This window comes from Orussus abietinus, unplaced genomic scaffold (assembly GCF_000612105.2).
Source record: "Orussus abietinus isolate OABI.00-Male unplaced genomic scaffold, Oabi_2.0 scaffold4, whole genome shotgun sequence".
Lineage (NCBI taxonomy): Eukaryota > Metazoa > Arthropoda > Insecta > Hymenoptera > Orussidae > Orussus > Orussus abietinus.
The window spans coordinates 2,490,224-2,508,290 of NW_019396014.1; the positions used below are offsets into that span (position 1 = coordinate 2,490,224).

The following is an 18,067-nucleotide window of genomic DNA, read 5'->3' on the forward strand; positions in this document are numbered from 1 at the left end:
AAATAAGAGATATGAAGTACGTAATAAAATGGCGAATTAAATGAAAATTCGTATTTAATCGATCGACGCCACTGCAAATGTTCGCGGTTCGCAGAGTGACGAGGATGACATCGATTCAGTGCCAGCACATCTCCCTAATAACTTACTAATGAGCTAATACACACACGTTGCAGTACTCGAATGCGAACACCCCCGTCTTGCCGTTGCGCAATTAAATAATTATTAATCCGGCCGCGGCGGCCGCACTTATAAATTATAAGTACTTAGGCACATTCACTCCAGAACGCATATACACGTACACATATTTTTGAAAAACGTTTCGGATGACAACTAGAACTTCACTGTCTTGGATAAGTGGCCAAGCTAGCCAAAATTCTCGAAGTGGTGAATGAAGTACGGCAATCGGCGGCCCTTGTTCACTTCGTCGCACGCGGACATCACGCTCTTTGTCAAGGGACGCGGTCCGCAGCTGAAGACTCCTATTTTGCTGACCTGCAGAGGATCGGATCGATTTAAAGAAAAAATTCTCCAAGGCGAAAGAAATCAACTGAAACGAAATTGCGAGCAAGGACTTACGTAGCTGTGCTTTTTCTGCACAAACTTCAGGATCGACGTCATGTCTGGACGTCCGAAGTGATTGATCGCCTTCAAACCCGTAAAAATGCTCTTCTTCGACAGCCTTTGAAAGTGGTTCTCGCAAATGTACTGGAAAATATTCACGAAGAATAATTGGTAACAATTTATGGGAGGATTTAACATCCCTGTTATGTTCTTCCCAACGTTATAATAAATCCCTTACAAGCATGGTAGTTCTCAGGTCGAACTTATGGAAGAACTGGGTGATGAATATATGAATCTCGAGGACATCCGTGACGTCCTTCTTCTCCACATCCCTGAGGACCTCGATAAACCACTCGAAGTGCTTGTGAGACGGACAGATCCACAAGAAGTAGACCTTTAAACAGAATTCCAAGAATCGGTCACCTTCCTCCCGGCATTAAAGTCCCTGGACCGATGCGTTTGATATCGCGGAAAAAAAATTATTAATAATAATTGCGGGCAGGAAATAAGTACGGGGTATATTTTCTCTCCGGCCGCTCGTCGATAAGCACCTTTTTGCAGGCAACTCCGGAGTATCTGTTGGTCGAGGTGCCGAAAACGAGGTCGTTCAGCATGGAGGCGTAAGGCGTGACTCCGATGCCACCTCCGACCATCACCGCGACCTCGAACTTGTACCAATCCTGATTGCCACCGCCGAAGGGGCCTTCGATCCGGATCTTCGGCTGCTCTTCCGGATTGAAGTTGCAGGGGTCAAAGTAATTTCGGAGCTTCCAAGTCCAAGGGCCCTGGGCCTTGATGTGGCACGAGAGGAAGTTTTCGTGAGGGGCCGAGGTCAAGGTGAACGAGTGGAACTCGTTCGACCTGAAGACCGTACATGCAAGGCGGATCCATTGTCCGGAGAGGTACTTCAGGTTCGGCGGCCTGTAGAACTTGATCTTCAGAACATCCGAGGGCAGCAGTTCCGTCTCAATGATGTCCAGAGCCATCGACTTGGTGCGCAGACTGACGACCTGAGGAGGTTAACGAACGTTTACCGAGTAAAATTAATCTCCTATAAATTATTAAAATTATTTCACCGTCACAGGGTGGATGGGATCACCTCGAGAGAGGTTCCCCTACCTTATCCAGGACGTAGACGATGGCCGGCCCGATGAAGAAGATCCAGAACCGAGGAGCTCCCGTGACCCTGGCCAGTCCGTGCACCAAGCAGAGCCCATACAGGACCACGTAAAGACTGTGCGTGGACCAGAAGAATTTGTACGCCTTCTGTCGGATCGTTGGATGGGCGAAGACGAAGATGATGGTCATCACGACGAAGAGGAGGATTCCGCTCAGTCCTGAAATAAATTCAATCGATTACGAGGACTCGGTCTCCGTGATGAGACATTACGACACCGCCGGTGGGAACCGATCGGTAACCCGTAACGATCGGTATTCATTGCAGGCGCAATCCAGAAAGCATGTCGACTGAGAAATAAGTACGATCCGCGTCCTTCGAGCAATCTGCCGCATTACCGATGCGACCCGCAACACCAATTGTGCGATATTTCGCGCCTGGAGAAGCCACAATTTGCGATGACTAACTGACTCGACGTAATCCGTCCAATTAATCGCCCTCCTGGCACGTTTCGTCGATCGCATTATGCTTCTGAGAAGACAACCGTGATCCAGGGTAACGTCCGGTTCAATGTCGTCGGCATGGAACCTCGACTTACGGCTGCAAGACCTTCGATTTAATATTCAATGTGGGTATTATGACCAAGTCCTCTTTTATTTGATTCTTCGGAACAATCGAGGCGATGATTAATCGACCCGGTCTGAATGACAGAGCGAATGTCCTCTCTCGTCATCGCGATCTGGAAAATAAGTCGACCCTGGAGGGGGACCACCTGCGACTCGACATGATCCGGTGGCTAAGATGACCAGGGTACCGTGCCAATTTTCACTGACTAATGATCGAAGAGGTATATAAATTTCATCTAACGAGCGATTAGGGTAACGGGGATCTGCAGCGATTACCTGTCACCGTCTGGAAGAGCCAAAACGAAATCGTAGGACGAGCGTCGCTGGGAAAGCTGACTTCGGAGGTGAGGCAGCGCAGGTGGGTGATGGGCTGCGTCGACACGTGGTAAAAGTTTATAATGTGTCCGACCGTATGTAGGACGGAGAAAAACAGTGCCGTGCACGCCGCGATCTTATGGAACTGTATGTGAGAGTCCAGAGGAATGTACTGCTGGATGGAGAACTCCTTCAGCTTCGTCAGGAGGTTCCGCGACATGGTCAGCAGGAGGAGGCTGTAGCAGAAGGACACAGCTGCCGCTGATCCCCTCGTTATGGCGATTCCGACCCCCATTATGTGCCTGAGGTCCGTATGTTCCGCCATGAAGGAGTAGTCTGGAAAAGAGATATTAAATTTACACATTTCACCTTTACCTTGGGAACTGTACCACGCCGAAGTTGGGGACGAGCAGCAGCGACGTCGGAAGGACGACGGATCGAACTGGGACAATGGAATTTCTATGGGAGCCTTCTCCTGGGTGGAGCGATTGGATATTTTTTAGAGAAGTCTTCCTCACGTATGAATCTCTCGACGAAGAGAGCTATGGTGATGACGTAGAAAATGAAGAGGTAGAATATGTTCTGCCGATTTTCCTCCAGGAAGGTCGACATGCCGTCCCACTGTCTTCGGACCCAGCTCCTGGAGGCCTCCGGAGGAGGCTGGTCGATGTGGAAGCTGGTCATCCTTGCGACGTTCGTCGAGGTGTCCAGAAAATTCTGCTTGGCCCCTTTGCAGTCCAGACCGATCGCCACGAAGTCGCCCTTGTACTCCTTCATCATCAGCTTGAAGTCGTTGTACGTCAAGTACTCCTTCCTCTCCAGCCCGGCGTCCTGCGTCCCAAATAATTTAAATCACCGACGATTTGCGTGATCGCGGCAATCTTCTGCACTTTCGATAAAGGACGACCCTCCGAGGAAGAGGGTAATGATACGTTGGCCGATGGCCGCGATCAGCGACCGTGGAAAGAGGTGGGCTCGTTCTCAGGGAAATTGCTTAATACCAACTTGGCCCGGTGGATTGAATTATATAATCGTTTAATTATTTTTAATCGACGCTTACCCTCCTTTTGGATGAACGTCGAAGAAATTACCTGGAACATGCCGTCGATCAGCTCCGTTACGTGATCGTCGGAGAGGCTCGTCGTGCGAGCGATTTCCACCAACGACCTTAACATTTCGGAAAATTCCTCCTTGTCGATCACTCCGTTGCTGTCTTTGTCGCACATGTCGAAGATAATCCGAAGCTTGTCCTCCGTTTTGCCACGCGAAAAGAGGAGGACCGTGTCAAGGAATTCCTGAAAGGGCATCGGTGTTAATTTTGCAGAAATTAGATTTACCTCGCGTTCGTCGTGACAAATTGACGTTTCGTTTTTATTTCAGGGAGCGTATTTACCTGGAAGGATATTCGACCATCTCCATCTTTGTCGACGATGTTGAACATCTTTTTCACGAAGACCGCATCGGCTCTCATGCCGAGAGCACTCGCGAATTCGCTTTTCGACAGCGAAGTGCGCATCACGGTGACGACTTCGCCGCTGTCTTTGTCTTCGGACCTTTTTCTCCGTTCTCCGGGTCGAAGACCGAAAGTCAAGGAATAGGCCTCTCGGAAGAACTGAAAATTAGCGAAGAAGAGTCCTTAGGATGCGACGAAAAATTTGCCAAGAATTGACGAAACGAATTTTGACACGTTATGGCCGATCCTAGTTCAGGCGAGGTGTCTTTCACATTTAATTACCCTTTCGGTATTAACGTTACACCTGTCTGGCATATGAGAGGATAAAGGCCAAGCCTAACGACCGGTGTCGTTTTTCCATGGATTGCGATCTTGGCAATAAATAAAGGAATAAATCCTGGACTCGTCCTCAGCGATTCTGGAGACGTTTCTCCACCTCGGTAAATCAGGGTCTCCCGAGAAATTTCTCGGAGGGTTCGCCGAGGCGGGTTAATTACGGGGGTTGCATAATCTCGCGATTAATTAACGCGAAATCATATCAGGGAAAGGCGCGGATCGTCGGGTTCTAGGTTGCCCAACCGGGGAACTCGGCGAGGAGTCGGCCGCGTCCTCCTCTCGGCAGGATATTAAGGATTTCGCAAAAATCCCGGGTGTCGCTGGCACGCAATCGGCCGACCTTGAAAGCGCGTGCCTTTTACGTAAACTCAGCTGCAGCTGATAAAACGGGATTGGAAAGTGGCTGGAAATGCCCGACCCACATCCTCGCAGAGCCACGGCCCCGTTTTCGTTTTCACGAGATCGCTCCCGGGGAGGAAGGCTCTTCCGAGTTCAGGGAAAAATTCCAGACGAGGGGGCCTTCGTTCCGGGTTAATTCCAAGTTACGAGGGAAGCGACGAAACCGAAGCCGATCCGAGGGAAAGTCGAGGAACACCGTAGCTTGGGTGTGGTATCGCGGCTGGAGAACGCGATGGCTTCCTTCGCCTGGAGAACGCGATAGCTTCCTTCGCCTGGAGAACGCGACCTGGGAAGAGTCTTAAATTTACTCGAGTTTATTCCAACTTATTAAAGATGAGATACCTCGAGGAGCGAGGAATGGCGAAACGGTACAGTCGATAAAAGTAATCGAGCACCGACACCTGGGCGGGGTACCTCGGTTGGAGAATTCTCTCGGCTGGAGAACCCGACTGGAGAACAGCTTTCGACGATGTCGACTTTATCCCAGGTGAATTTCTCATTTTTCTGATTTTTCCTCGAAGTGTACTCGACATCTCTCACCTGTTCCAGCTTCTTCTGACGGCGCTCCTTCGTCTCCGCCTTTGCCAGCATTATGTCGCGGTTCGTCTGCATTAGCGTGAAGTGCTTCTTGTGGGACGTCAAAAATGCCTCCAATTTCGCAATGAACTTTCTACGCGAACTCAGGGAATCCAGTTCAAGGACGAGATCGTAATCTCGCGGTATCCTCAGCAAAACCAGAGCCTTGCGGTGGCCGTTCTCGCTTTCCTGAAATGATAAACTAGATGAATCACTTTTTGCGAAACCCGATCGCCGGGCTAGTCCTTAAACTTGAAGTCGAGTGCCGAGGCTTTGCCGTACCAAATATCCGAGCTCGTGCCTAACTTTCTTCCCGATTACAAGAACGTCGGATATTATTAATTAAATATAATCTGTATTTTTTGAGGGCAAATTCGTCATTTTCGCGGGGCGGAAATTCAGTGAAGTCTTTAGACAGCTTTTAGCTCGATCGCTCCTTCGACCAGGGGATCGCTTTCCCCATAATAATCGCCCGTCCGTTCCGTCATTCCGGAAGGCATGAAAACCTCAAGAGTCATGAGTTGCGAACTCGAAGAAAGTTTAAAACCACTCAAACGAGGGACCATTTTTCTAAGCGAACGCACACGTGTAACTTAAAACTCGGAGAAAGTGCATTAAAGTTACGGAACCGATCGTTTGGGGGTTTTATGCCCTAACGCGATTTTACCTCCTGCTTCTGGAGCTTTTTTATCCTGCGATACGATAACATTTAATGGGACGAGGAAGAGCGTTGTTCGGTTTCCTGGGGTATAACGAGGGATCTCATCTCCCCGATAATTTGAAATAAATTAAATTTCCTGCAAAATTTCCTCCGCTTATTATTTTTCTAACAGGCAGTAATAACTCAATTGCTCGTAACTTAGGAAAATAAATTTTAGTCATTTAAGAAATCTGGACACTTTAAAACGACCTTCCGAAGGAATAGAAAATATTTAGACGTTTCACCTAGCGAGTGGTTTTCACCGGAGACATCGACGCGTGCAATTTCGTGCGATGCACTTTTAGAGGTCAATAGGCCTCAGAGAAAGTATTATAGCGAAGAATTAAACAGTAGGTTATTCTCCAGACTTTAATGACCCCTCACATCCGAGATGAATTCAGAGAACCGAAGAGAGAGAAATCTCTTCTTTTAACAATAGCCACTTGCAAGATTCCGTAAAATACCTGAGACTCCTCCATGGTGACGGTATTGACGTTGCTGACGTCGAATGTCCGAAGCTTTTCCCCTTTTCTGTCGACGATATGTAGCGCAGCTTCCGGACCGAACTTGACCTTGATTAAACGTCGATGATTGGCGTGCAGCCACTCTCGCACTATCATCTTATCGACGCAAATTCGGCCATCGTTGTTTCTCTTCTGAATGGCCTCCTGGAGAATTTTGAGACGACGTCTTCTTCTATTTTGCAGTTTCACCAGACCGTAGCCGACCCCGGCGCACAAAATTGGGATGAATCCCAGAAATATGCAGGCGTATATGTAGACCAGCTCACTGCCCTGCAACGACGCCACTTTTTAGACATTTCCAGGGAAGAAATTCTGAATTAATTCCAGTTAACGTAGAAGGAATTCTTAATAACCAGTGCATTTAAATAAATGATTAACTTGTCAGCGAATCACCTCAAAGTAGTCGTATCTGTGCAGCGGTACGCAGGGCTCCAAAATCGAGGAGTTGAGCTGATAAGGTTGAGGACAAGGATCGTCTTCCTTCCAGACAAAGACCCGTTTTTGAACGGCGTCCGGATTTATAGTAGTGGTGTTAATAATAATATCCCACAAGGTAACTTGGCGGATCTCATCGATCTCGCTCCTGGTGAATATTCTGAAACAACCACGACGGCCTTCACTCGAAAAGGAAAAACGTCGACACCTTGGCCGGATCTTTCCCCTCGTGGTAAATCATCGGCAAGGACGTATTCGCCGATGATCGACCAAATCGTCCAATTGCTCTACGAAAGAACGCTGCCTCGAGCTAAATAACAATTCCCAGTTACTTTTCCATCCCATTAAAACGGAAAATGAAAATGGTACGAAGGCAAGACCCCTCCATTTTCCCTGTTTCTTGTCGGAGAGCGAGCGGATAAATTCCAAAGAAATCAAATCGGTCTGTCAGGAAATTTCCGAAGAACATCTCCGAGCAGGAAATTTGGGACAAGAGGAATAAAATAAATCCAGCAGATCTCCGGGTCGAGGAAAACCGAGGACGGACGCGAAGATGTCCCCAGGAAGAATAAAAAATCGGACTCACCCATTTTCCTCATTTTCGAACCAGAATCTGTCCGAGTCTCTGAGTCGGGTGAACTGGTCCTTGATGACGGCCTCGAAGAGCTCCCCTGGACCAGACCTGGACTCCAGCATCCCTCCGACGTAGACGTCGATGTTGTCCAGATCGTTCGAGTAGATCTCCATGAAGGTCCTGAGCAGCTCCGGATTCTTGTTGAAGAGCTCAGGGTTGATCTCGTTCCAGGTCTTCCTGCGGGGAAGCTTGAAGTGGACCCTAGCCGTGTTGTAATCAGGAAGTCCATTGTCGCGACCTCTCATGATGTTCAAAGCCCCCAGATCCCTCAGGGAAAATTCCATGGGTCCGAAGAGGCTGTTGCGGATGTCCGAGCTGAGGAGGTTGTCCTCCCTCTCCGCCAGCTGAGAGGACATGCCCATCAGGATTTCCTCTATCGTGCTGTTGGACAGCACTTCCTGAAGCGATATTAAATTATTGGACGTTAAATTATGCCCTGCTGCGAGTTTTTTCCAGGTAGCCCTCGGTACCGGGGAATTGCACCTACGTTCGAGTCCCACCAGGTCGTGCAGAGTCGGATCGCCGGCTTGCCGGTGTTGGTTTTTCGGAAATTACAGTTCTCGTCTCGACGATATATCCCAGGGGGTATGAGAGTGTGACCAAATCGGAATGCGGCACTTTGGAAAAGGTGGCTGATCCCTGGGTGAAGGTCGGGCTTGTAGCCCGTGTACTTGGGCGTCTCTTCCCCGAGTAACGTCGGTAAGTACTCGTACATTATTACGTTCTGCAGCAGGAAGAAGAAATCCCCACGTGACATTATCGCCACAAGAGGAGATCATTGGAAAAATCGTTATTAAACATGAGGTACTTATATAACCACGGCCACGGGATACAATGTAAGCTCTTGGAAAGGTAAGAAAGGACGATTATAAATTATTATTTATTATTATACCGTCATACCTGCAGAGTGCCGACCACTATCCTGCGAGTCCTTTGGAAGATCTCCTCGTCGGACATGTCGGGATGTTGACGTTGAACTCGTTCCGCCAGGACGTTGTGCCATCGGTAGAACAATATCCCGAAGGCGAGCAGAGGAGGATGCTGATTCGTTCTTGGGTCCCCGAGGACTAAGGACGAAGGAAGAATTTAATTTAGAATCTAATTTGGATACGTAGCGAGGACGGCGGAACACTTTTCGCCAAAGTCATTATCGCTCGCGAGAATATCGCACAGGCTGTAGTAAAGTATCAATCCTGAGTTATCGATATTAATAAAGTCCGTACTATTTCCAGCGCAGCGAAAGGTCAACCGTTCCATCGAAGTAAATCTCTCGAATGGGCTAATATGAAATTACTGTGTCTTATTGACGCGCGCGATCGCTTCGGGCGATCCTCAATCATGGACTCCTGGCGTCCCGTGTTTCGATGTAAATAAAATTTAAAAATGGCGAAAAAAAAAATTAATTCAACTAACTCGAACGACGTTAGGAACTAGGAGGCCGTAAAACGATCAACTTACGGTACAGCCGTTCAGGACTGAGCATTCTCATAACGTTTTGCACGGCATGGTTGAACAACGGGGCACGCATGGTGTTCCTGACGGGAAACCTCCTCGTGGGCTCCATCAGGAAGCTCCCGTTCCTGAAGGAGCGCATCGTGTTGGTCCAGGCTTCGCTGCTGGAGTACACGAAGCTGCCATCGATCCAGCTCGTCACTTTGTTTATCTGCAACCTCACGTACTCACAGCTATTTTCCATTTATTCAACGAACGCTTGACATTACCGACAATTTTTATACGCGTACCAAAAAATATTACGTACATATATATACTTTTTTTTTTCTTTCTACTCGGTATAACGTCACCATTTTTCACGGTTAAAAGAGAAGGAGAGAGGGCAAACAAGATGTCGATTACCCGAGTAAGGAGCTGAAGAGTCCTCGAAAAGATGACCGGGGGGAGTTGCACCTCTTCGAGGGCCCTTCGGCTCTTTATTAGGTAATTGACACCTTACCTCCTGGAACGAACCCGCCTTGCCAAGTACCCGGGTGGACTGTAATTTCGCAAATTTCTGGGGGCTCGTTAAACGCGGTTTCCGAGTAATCCTGAAAAAAGTAAGTTACCTGTTCCCTGGGACTGTTCGGGCTGTGCCCGGTCTGCCGATCGTAGTCGGCTCTCAAGAACGGAATGAACTTGTTACCCTGGCAGGCTTTGTCGAAAATTGGATCGCACTTCTCCACGTCGATGCGATGGTACTCTATCGGACAGCCGCTCTCGCTGGCCATGATTATTTCGGAAGTGACCAGCTGCCCTGAAACGATCACGAAATACTGTGAAAAATTGTACCTCGAATGGAAAAGGAAAAATAAGGAAAAATAAACCTTGGCTCCTTTTCTGAAGTTCTGGAGTAAATTGGTATAAGGGAACGCGTAAACAGCACTTGACGACCCTTTTGGACGTTTTTCTGATTTTTCATAATTTTTAAACTTACGACCGCGAACATGGCGAGGGAGTTTAAGGCGCCGTAAAGTTACTCCGGTAAATTCGACCGCATAGAAAATTACCAGAGTATTTTTTCAAGTTTCCTTGAACCGTCTCGAACGATTTAACGTCCGTATGATTTACTTCAAGGTCTCGTTTCGATGGTTTTCCGAATTTACGGCCATGGACACACCCTGAGGACTTTAGGCCGCGAGGTGCCACGCCGCCCGCAATGAGCGGGCATTATTCCGTCGTTGCAATTAATTCTGGTAAATTGGGAACGAAAGAGAAAGAAAGAAACCACGCGAGCACGTTCGACATGTCCCGATGTAGCCCCGGATAAATCCTTGGAGCCTTTTTTCCATCCGCTCCATTAAATAAATATTATTACAATAATTGCAGGGGAGAGGCGGAGCCCTGTCGGTCGGTCGCTTTCGCCGGCCATGATTTTTCTCGCGAGACGGATTGCTCCAAAATGATCGTAAGGATAAAAAAATCCTCAAGATCAGCCTCGCTCGGCCCCCGACGAAACCGAATCGCGAAAACGATGACATTTATCGCCACGAAAGCCTCGCCGCGTAAACGTCTCACTTCTCTCGCATTTTCGTTTTACGAGCACGAGTGCTCGATGAGAAATTGCCGTAAAAGAACGACGTGTGCGGCATACCGACAATGGCTCCGCAAAAAACGTAATGAAAATGACAAGCGGCTCGTATCCGACATTCCCGATTCATAAAACGTGACGAACGGGAGAAAAATGAAGCCCTTGTCGAAAGTCGTTCCCGCTTTTCAGCGAGATCGTGCTGCAAAATGGAATCGCTCGCCTCGTCGCGTCAATCTCTCGAAAGGGGAAAAATGGAATTCTCGATAGAGGTCGGGGAACAAAAGAGAATATAAATAACCGCTCGCCTTGTTTAAGGGGCTCGATGGTAGCGAGTAATTTATGGAAAGAGATGATAAATCAGGAGGTAATTTCTTCATTGTTTACCGAAGAAGGCGAAGAGTGCCGTGGTGTTCTTGATGGACGGCAGTCCGTCGTCACCCTTCATGAAGAGGTCGCTCAATTTCCTTGGAGATGGCCTGTCCTGTCCGGCCATCATGTACACCCCGTCCGAATAGGCGGCCGGAACTTTTCGTATCAGCCTGCTGTCTACAAAGGGAGGCGTCATTAATTCTCCGATTTTTCTTCACCCTTCCTGGTCGTTAGAAAAATTCCCAACCTGGCAGAAGTTGCTTAAAAAATGGTATGAAAAATTATAAAGTTTCTCTTGTCGGGGTATTTACAAAGGCGCGCCATTAATTCTTCGATTTTTCAGTCGACGCCCAATCGTATCTCGACATCAACTGGACCGTCCACGTGGGACGGAGTACTCGAGAGAGGGCCGTCGACTGCTCCTTGGCCTACTTCGAACTACTGCCGAGTAGTTTACTCCACTTTACAAATCGCGAATCAACGCGGACGCAAACGCGAAGGACGCCTCTTGCACCTGTCGCAATCGTCCCTCGAGGCGCAGGACCTTCCAAAGTTCCAACCCTTTGGATTTCCGCTACTTTACATTTTTTTTCCTTCAAGTGGACTTATCACCGCCAAAGACGAGGAACTTTTATGACACTATCGATTTCAGATATAACGAGTATACTTGCCAACCGATCCCCAGTCAGGGTGCGCCAGGTTGTTGTACCACCCGTCGTACCTCTGCTTTTCTGTGTAGAGTTGAGCATGTCCTGCAAAACGAGGGAAAAAAATTCTAAACGATACTCGGAACCTTTGGAAAGGAAAAGAAAAATGAGAATGCCCTCTTAGGTAAATGGAGAAAATTAAACGGGGACGTCTTGAGGTAGCCATTTTAATTTTTATTTTATATGGCGCCAAGGGGTCGGTTCAATTGGCCCCTTCAATGAAGAATCCCTTCGACGATTCGAGTCTCGAAATAGAAAAGCACGCCGGCGCCGGGGAGCCCATGACGGATCGATCGATCATGCCAAACACTGCGACAGGTGCTTCGATCAGGTGTACATGTAGGTGTCGAGTTACCGGGACTATTTTCGATCGCGAACGGACGCCGAGGTATTTCAGCTCGCGGATTCTTTCGATTTCAAGTACAGTGCACGAGAAATAACCGACACTTAAAATCCGCTCGGTGAAATGAGCAGGATTATTTTTTTTTTAATTTTTTTTCTGCCACGGGATACCAAGTCAATAAATTGTGAAAATTAATTGGAGATATTTTCAGCGTTGCGAGGCGACGAGGAATCGCCGGAAGGATAAGGATGACCGGGTTTTCAAGTCATCGAGATACGGTGACTGTCAGGCGATTCAGCGGTAAATCGGTCAAGTTCGTCGGAAAACTCCATCCGGTTGCCTTTGACTTTGAATGGGAGGAACGGTCTTGACATTTACTGCCCTGGAATAAGGAACTTCTCGGAACGGACGCACCTTCGTCGCTGAAAAATGCACTCGCAAATTCCGCGTACGATGGCATCGCAGTACGCGAATCTCCTCAAAGCGGAAATTTGTTATTTTATTTATATTTCCAGGTATCTAGACGTAGCCACGTCGGAATTGCGACTTTCTGCGATTCTTGGGAGTCCCATTGATCGAGCAGCCGGAACGCCCGCCGAATGGAAAGTCGAAAATGTGTCGACACGAAATCCCCGGTATTGACTTTTTCGAGAACAATTGGAGAAAGCGCACGTTAGAAAGTGTAAAATAGTCTCAGGTGCTCGGCTGTGACCAGCATATCGTAATTAAGATTCATAGAGGGGACTTAATATGTGAGCTTTTGACGTGGAAAATCGAATCCTGGGATTTCGCTTTTCAATTACTCGGCCGAGCCAATTCTCGCGTTTCGCTTTCGATGCTCTCGGGAAATGATCGCGATGACCTAAACTGCACTTTGCGTGCTACATTTACGTGATTATCGAGTCTACGTGTGTATTGCAGGGGGTCGTTGCATTCTCTAACGACAGGGTACTCGCGGCATTAATTACGTCGGACGCGATACGTGATTCGAACGGTTTCGACATTTATTATTTATTTTTTTAATAAAAATTAAGCAATCGAAGATGATGCCGGCGAATCTTTCAAAATCGCCCGCCGTTAAAGGCTCGGCGCAATGTGAAAAAAATGTTAATACATGGAAAGGACCGGTTGGCTGACACTGTATTAACAAAAAAGTAAAAGGAATAATAGAAAGGACCTCCTAGTGTAAGAAACTAGTTTGACAAGAACCATCTAAAAAATTCTAAATTTTTTCCCCCGCTATCCCGTGGGTCTGTAGCTGTTGAAAGAGAGACACGACGTTCACGTGAAATTAACGACCGTCGTCAATGATATTTTATTATCACGTAACCTGACGGCGTTAAATGATGTACGGTTTACTTCGGGTCGAGCGCATCCAATCATTCTCTGCTACGTTTCATTACAAGGACTCCGTCTGAGGAAGAATTTTTAGTAATTTGAAATAAGTAAACCTGTGCTCCGGCTCGATGTAATAAATAAGTTCCAATTATCCCGTTCCGACTACAAAGGACTCTTTCCAGGGTGCGAAACTTTTCCATGGGAATTACTCCTGATAATGGAGGTGCTCGCAGTGGGACAAGAACGGCCTTAATTTGGTTTCGCGCATTTTCGCAAGACTCACTTGCTCGTACCATCGGAAAAATAGTGCCACTTTAAAGGTACTTGCGAAAGTACGTCTTTGCTGTTCAAAGAGGGATTATGAATATTCGCTGTGCCGCTCTCTTGGCCTAACTCCTTGGTAATACATGCTCTTGAAGGCGCACCGAGGTGCTAAGTACACAGTAAATGCAGCCACGCAAGGATATAATAATGACACGGGACCCTTAAAGTGAAATTAAATAGCCGGAGGTGCTAAAGGTACACTAAATGCAGACATTAATACCCTGCTAGTCGGAAAACCAGCAGCGCCTAAAAGTCAAAGCTGTGCACGTCCGATAACCACGTGTACCGTCGACTCTTGGGTAACATTAAAATAAAATAGGACTTTTCTTTATTTCTTTTCATATCGGAATATTATGCACGGCCACTCGGTAATTTTAATATTTCCGTAATTGCATAGTCGAGTGAATGTCGCAACGTAATTGAATATTTCTCTATTAACGAGGTGCACACCCGGGATTCTCAGTCCGCGTAAGTAGAAGGTACGTCCCAGATGCCAGCGAATCGCCATCGAGAAGATTCATTACCATAATTATCGAGCGTTACCCGAGCAAGGCCGTGTTACGGCAATTTTTAGGCATTCACTTATCGACTGCCGTGCAGTTCGTGAAATACGATCGGCATTCGCGCTTTCGTGAATACCTGAATTCTTCGCCGTCAATTTCTTTTTTTTTTTTTCTCGGATTTGGGGGACATTATCTTGTACGAGTTCCGAGTTATTAGGTACTTATCCGTTACCTAGGCGAGTCTTAAGAATAAAAGTCGATGAATGAAAGTAAAAGGGAGCACGTGATTCCAATCCATTTAATATGCATATCCATTTCGAGCTCGGAGAACGGACGCCGAGTCGCGCGCCAAGCATTGAACTCTCCGACGCAAAAGTGCACACCTGGAATATTTTTAGGAAATTCAATTGCCGGCTCTATAGTTCGCGAACCACGATAGGCGGATAAAATTTCCCTCAAAGAACCGGTACGCGATATAAGATCTCGAACGGCTCAACGACCGCAGGAAATTAGTTCTCCATGAGACATTTCTTCCCTATCGACGCTCGAAAGTTAGCGATTCGGCCAATGCCTTCGTCTATAATTTTTACAAATTTATTTATATTTCTTTCGAGCTGAGAATAAACAGCTCTCTCGATAAATTTCCATCCTGCCCGAGTGAGTGCCAAGGATGAAAGCGGACTGACTCCGCGCGAGATTTTTCCTGTCTATAGAGTATAATTACCGGGATTATTAATCGCTCCCGACGAGAATTAATGCGACCGAAGACCCTCCACTGTAACCGTGCCAGTGCAATTTCACCGGGAAAATTATACACTCCTGCGGAATTAAATAATCCAGTCTGAGAGTCTACTTCACACGTGACGATTACGGTTTTCTCGAGAACGTCTGCACGAGGTGCAGGTATAATTGCTAATTTGCACAATCTTTATTTTTATACATATACATTAAGTGTTGCAGTATTTTTGGCAAGCTGCGCAGTTTCGGGGCAGGAATAGAAGTGCTCGGAGCGATTGGAAATTATTTTTCGGAAATTAGGTGCCAAGAGACAATGTGTCCGCCGAGCGCGAAGCGTTGAACTCTCCGAGGTGAAAATTAGCACTCGGAAATTTGTTTAAGGAATCGAGTTGGCTCTACACTCCCGTGAAACCCGATCGGCTTGTACAGTTTCGTAAAAGCGAAAACCGGTACGAGAGACCAGATCGGGCTCGACGAAGGAATACGTTACGTTTCCAACGCATGTGCCCCTTAGCCATCGATCGAGGATGCAACAAAGTCTCCCGAGTGACGTTTGACTTTTATTTAACTGTAATTAACTCCGCCATATTTTCTGAATTAATATCGTCGGGCGAAGAGAACTGTGCGGGAATTTATTGTACAAGAAAAAAAAAAAGGAGATTGAGTTACTCAATGCCGAGGAGGCCAGGCGTTATTGAGTTATCCTGGGGTGCAGGAGACACGATACGGTGCAGTAAATCATCGCGCATTGATCGAGAATCACGAAGAATCGAGTGCAGAGTTCCTGCACGGTGAACAGTTTTTTTCGTGATTTAGTAGGCCACTTTCTCCCGGTCGCTGATTAAGTACGAAGAAATTTATGTCGGAATAAATTACAAAATTCGAACTGCTCGAGGTGGGGTCGAAGATGGACCGTGCCGAAGCAAGGGTGCGGCAATTTTTGTATTTAAAAAATTCTACGTGCACATGTAAATGCGGTCATGCTTGAAAAAAAAAAAAAGTGCACGTATAAGTCGTGGATATCTTTTGATGAAATTTTCAATTTTATTTCACCCTTGGTTCGCGATCGGACATTAACAAGCCAGACACGGGGCATTGAAGTCTCCGGACAAGAAATTCCCTCACGACGGTTCCGCGGTCTCGAGAGTCGTAAACGATACGATCTAACAATGTTCACCATCCAGAGAAACGTACAAAATAATTCGCGCGAGGAAAGATTCTCCTTTAATATAATAAAATAATTTTTTCCCAGTTTTAAGACGGATTTCGCTACACAATGGCTGCTCCTCGCCGCCGAGGAAATTCCAATTGTGGCGCAACACCCTTGAAAGTGTGCCAAATGCCCGAAGAATATTCCCTCGAGTCTCCCGGAGCAAGGAAATCGTGAAATTTCGAACCCGGAAAGAGGAGGCCGAGAAAAAGTCGACCTCGAAATATCAGCGCGACATCCGGTTCCCAAACCGAGAATTCCTTTCCACGTCCGTGTTCGATCCGACGTCGATGCGTCTCTTTTTTTCCTCCCGGTTAATCCTCAAGACTCACGATCGAGCCTCCTCCCGGTTTCAAACGGGAAGAAAAAGAATCGACATCCGAAAGAAAACCGCACCTCCTCGTGGCGCAATTCCGGGCGATCTCGCGACCAATTCCGGCTTCGCGAACCCGGCGATGCAATCGAAACAAACAAAACCGAATAAAAATGCAAACACGGCCACGCGCCCAAGAATCCCGTTGCCAATGCGGAACACATAACGATCCTTCTTCTCGGCCCTGATTTTAACGTTCCTCTCTATATTTCTTCGACGTCGTCTCGATCTACGATCGATCGATGCTCCATTCTCCAGGTCGCGAAAAACAATTCCCCACGTCTAAATACAAAAATGACCGAGATCTACGGGATTCGAGTTTTCCAGGCAGGTCCACGTGGTGCCTGGAATTTAATTTCGGGGGACGGGAAGATTGGTAAAAATCAAGGTACTCACCGGGCTTGGCGCAATCGGCGATCCAGAGTGCAGATATCGCCAGCGAGAGGACCGCCAGGGAACGAGAGGTTCGGCGTGCCATTGTCACCGCGGGTTCCACCTTCTCGGCGCATTTCCCGCCAGCTTGGTTGGCCGTCCTCAGCTACGTGGGTCGCTTCTCGCGGGACCCGGTGGTCCTGGATCCCTGGAGTCGATTCCGAGCGGTTCCACGTCGGCCGCGCGTGGGAGTGCGCTAGATCTCGACCCTGGAATGCACTCGGCGCACCTCCGACACTCTCGGCAGCTCGATGGACACCTGGGCGATATTCGGCGGGATCGCGCGTGCACTGTGTAGCCGTAAGAAAAAGAATTGCCTCGCTGGTGGCTCGGCATGGCCGAGCAGGATCTGGGCGAGCAGGTCCCCCACCTGGCCGCCGCTAACCCGAGTTCTCGGGCCAAGAGCGGTGCCGAGCCGAGCGGTGAAAGTCGCCGGCCTATTTGTTTCGTTCCCGCGAACGCGCGCCGATTACGAGGCGAGGAACGTCACCCCGACGAGGCCTAGTTCCCTCCTGGACGGGAGGACCCGAGGGCTGCTCCGTCGGGGTCGCACCCCTGCCGAGCCTCGCTCCAGGGAACGGTCCATCAGCGCCAGGAACCCTAAAAAATAGAAACCAGGGTTAACACCGTTGAATCTTTTATACCTTGCCTCAGTCAAAGAGGAGTTTGTCAACCGGGATCGACTCCTCTTGGGAGAAATCGCGAGGAACCTAGGCGTCTCTCCCGAGGCCTGAATTCCGTTCCTCGACGCGGAGAGTCCTCCGACCTAGACCGGTCCTAGCGAAATCTCGCCGGCTCCCCTCGGATTTTAGAAGGGGCCCTCCCGATCTGGAGAGGAAAGACGCCAAGGACCCGGTTACCTCGATTTCCGTCCGGGCCCGCCGCCTCCAGAAGGAGCACGCGACCGGTACCGTTTGCTCCCGGACAAAGAAGGGGCGAATCGTTAACGGTAGAGCACCTCGGGACCGTCGACAGATACGGGGTCCGGGAAGACGAAGGGAAATCGGCTCCGCGAAGAGACCAGCGCAATTA

General features: G+C 48.2%; 1 protein-coding gene across 2 annotated transcripts; it reads right to left on the minus strand.

The window, feature by feature from the left end:
- Nucleotides 1-36: 36 nt before the first annotated feature.
- LOC105695832 (dual oxidase) lies at nt 37-17,660 on the minus strand. 2 transcript variants are annotated; one of them, XM_012417797.2, is made up of 20 exons: nt 17,000-17,660; nt 11,739-11,819; nt 11,083-11,244; nt 9,737-9,924; nt 9,135-9,339; nt 8,577-8,743; nt 8,164-8,400; nt 7,629-8,074; nt 7,001-7,202; nt 6,548-6,877; nt 5,348-5,572; nt 4,013-4,231; nt 3,711-3,914; nt 3,138-3,450; nt 2,581-2,955; nt 1,681-1,898; nt 1,113-1,571; nt 800-955; nt 577-705; nt 37-492 (listed from the first exon to the last, which is right to left on the minus strand). In XM_012417797.2, exons 1-20 carry the CDS (start codon nt 17,079-17,081, stop codon nt 364-366), a joined length of 4,527 nt encoding a protein of 1,508 aa, XP_012273220.1. In that variant the 5' UTR covers nt 17,082-17,660; the 3' UTR covers nt 37-363. The 2 variants fall into 2 exon arrangements, with proteins under 2 accessions (XP_012273220.1, XP_012273221.1); XM_012417798.2 differs by lacking the exons at nt 11,083-11,244; nt 11,739-11,819; nt 17,000-17,660 and having other exon boundaries at nt 9,135-9,346; nt 9,737-9,813.
- Between the last annotated feature and the right edge of the window lie 407 nt (nt 17,661-18,067).

Coding starts and splice junctions, on each gene's coding strand:
- LOC105695832 (XM_012417797.2), bottom strand. CDS start 17,081: ATGGCACGCCGAACCTCTCGTTCCCTGGCGGTCCTCTCGCTGGCGATA. Junction 11,245..11,738: donor CCCTGACTGGGGATCGGTTG/GCAAGTATACTC, acceptor CTCCCTTTGTAG/ACAGCAGGCTGATACGAAAA. Junction 9,340..9,736: donor CGAACAGTCCCAGGGAACAG/GTAACTTACTTT, acceptor GTGAGGTTGCAG/ATAAACAAAGTGACGAGCTG.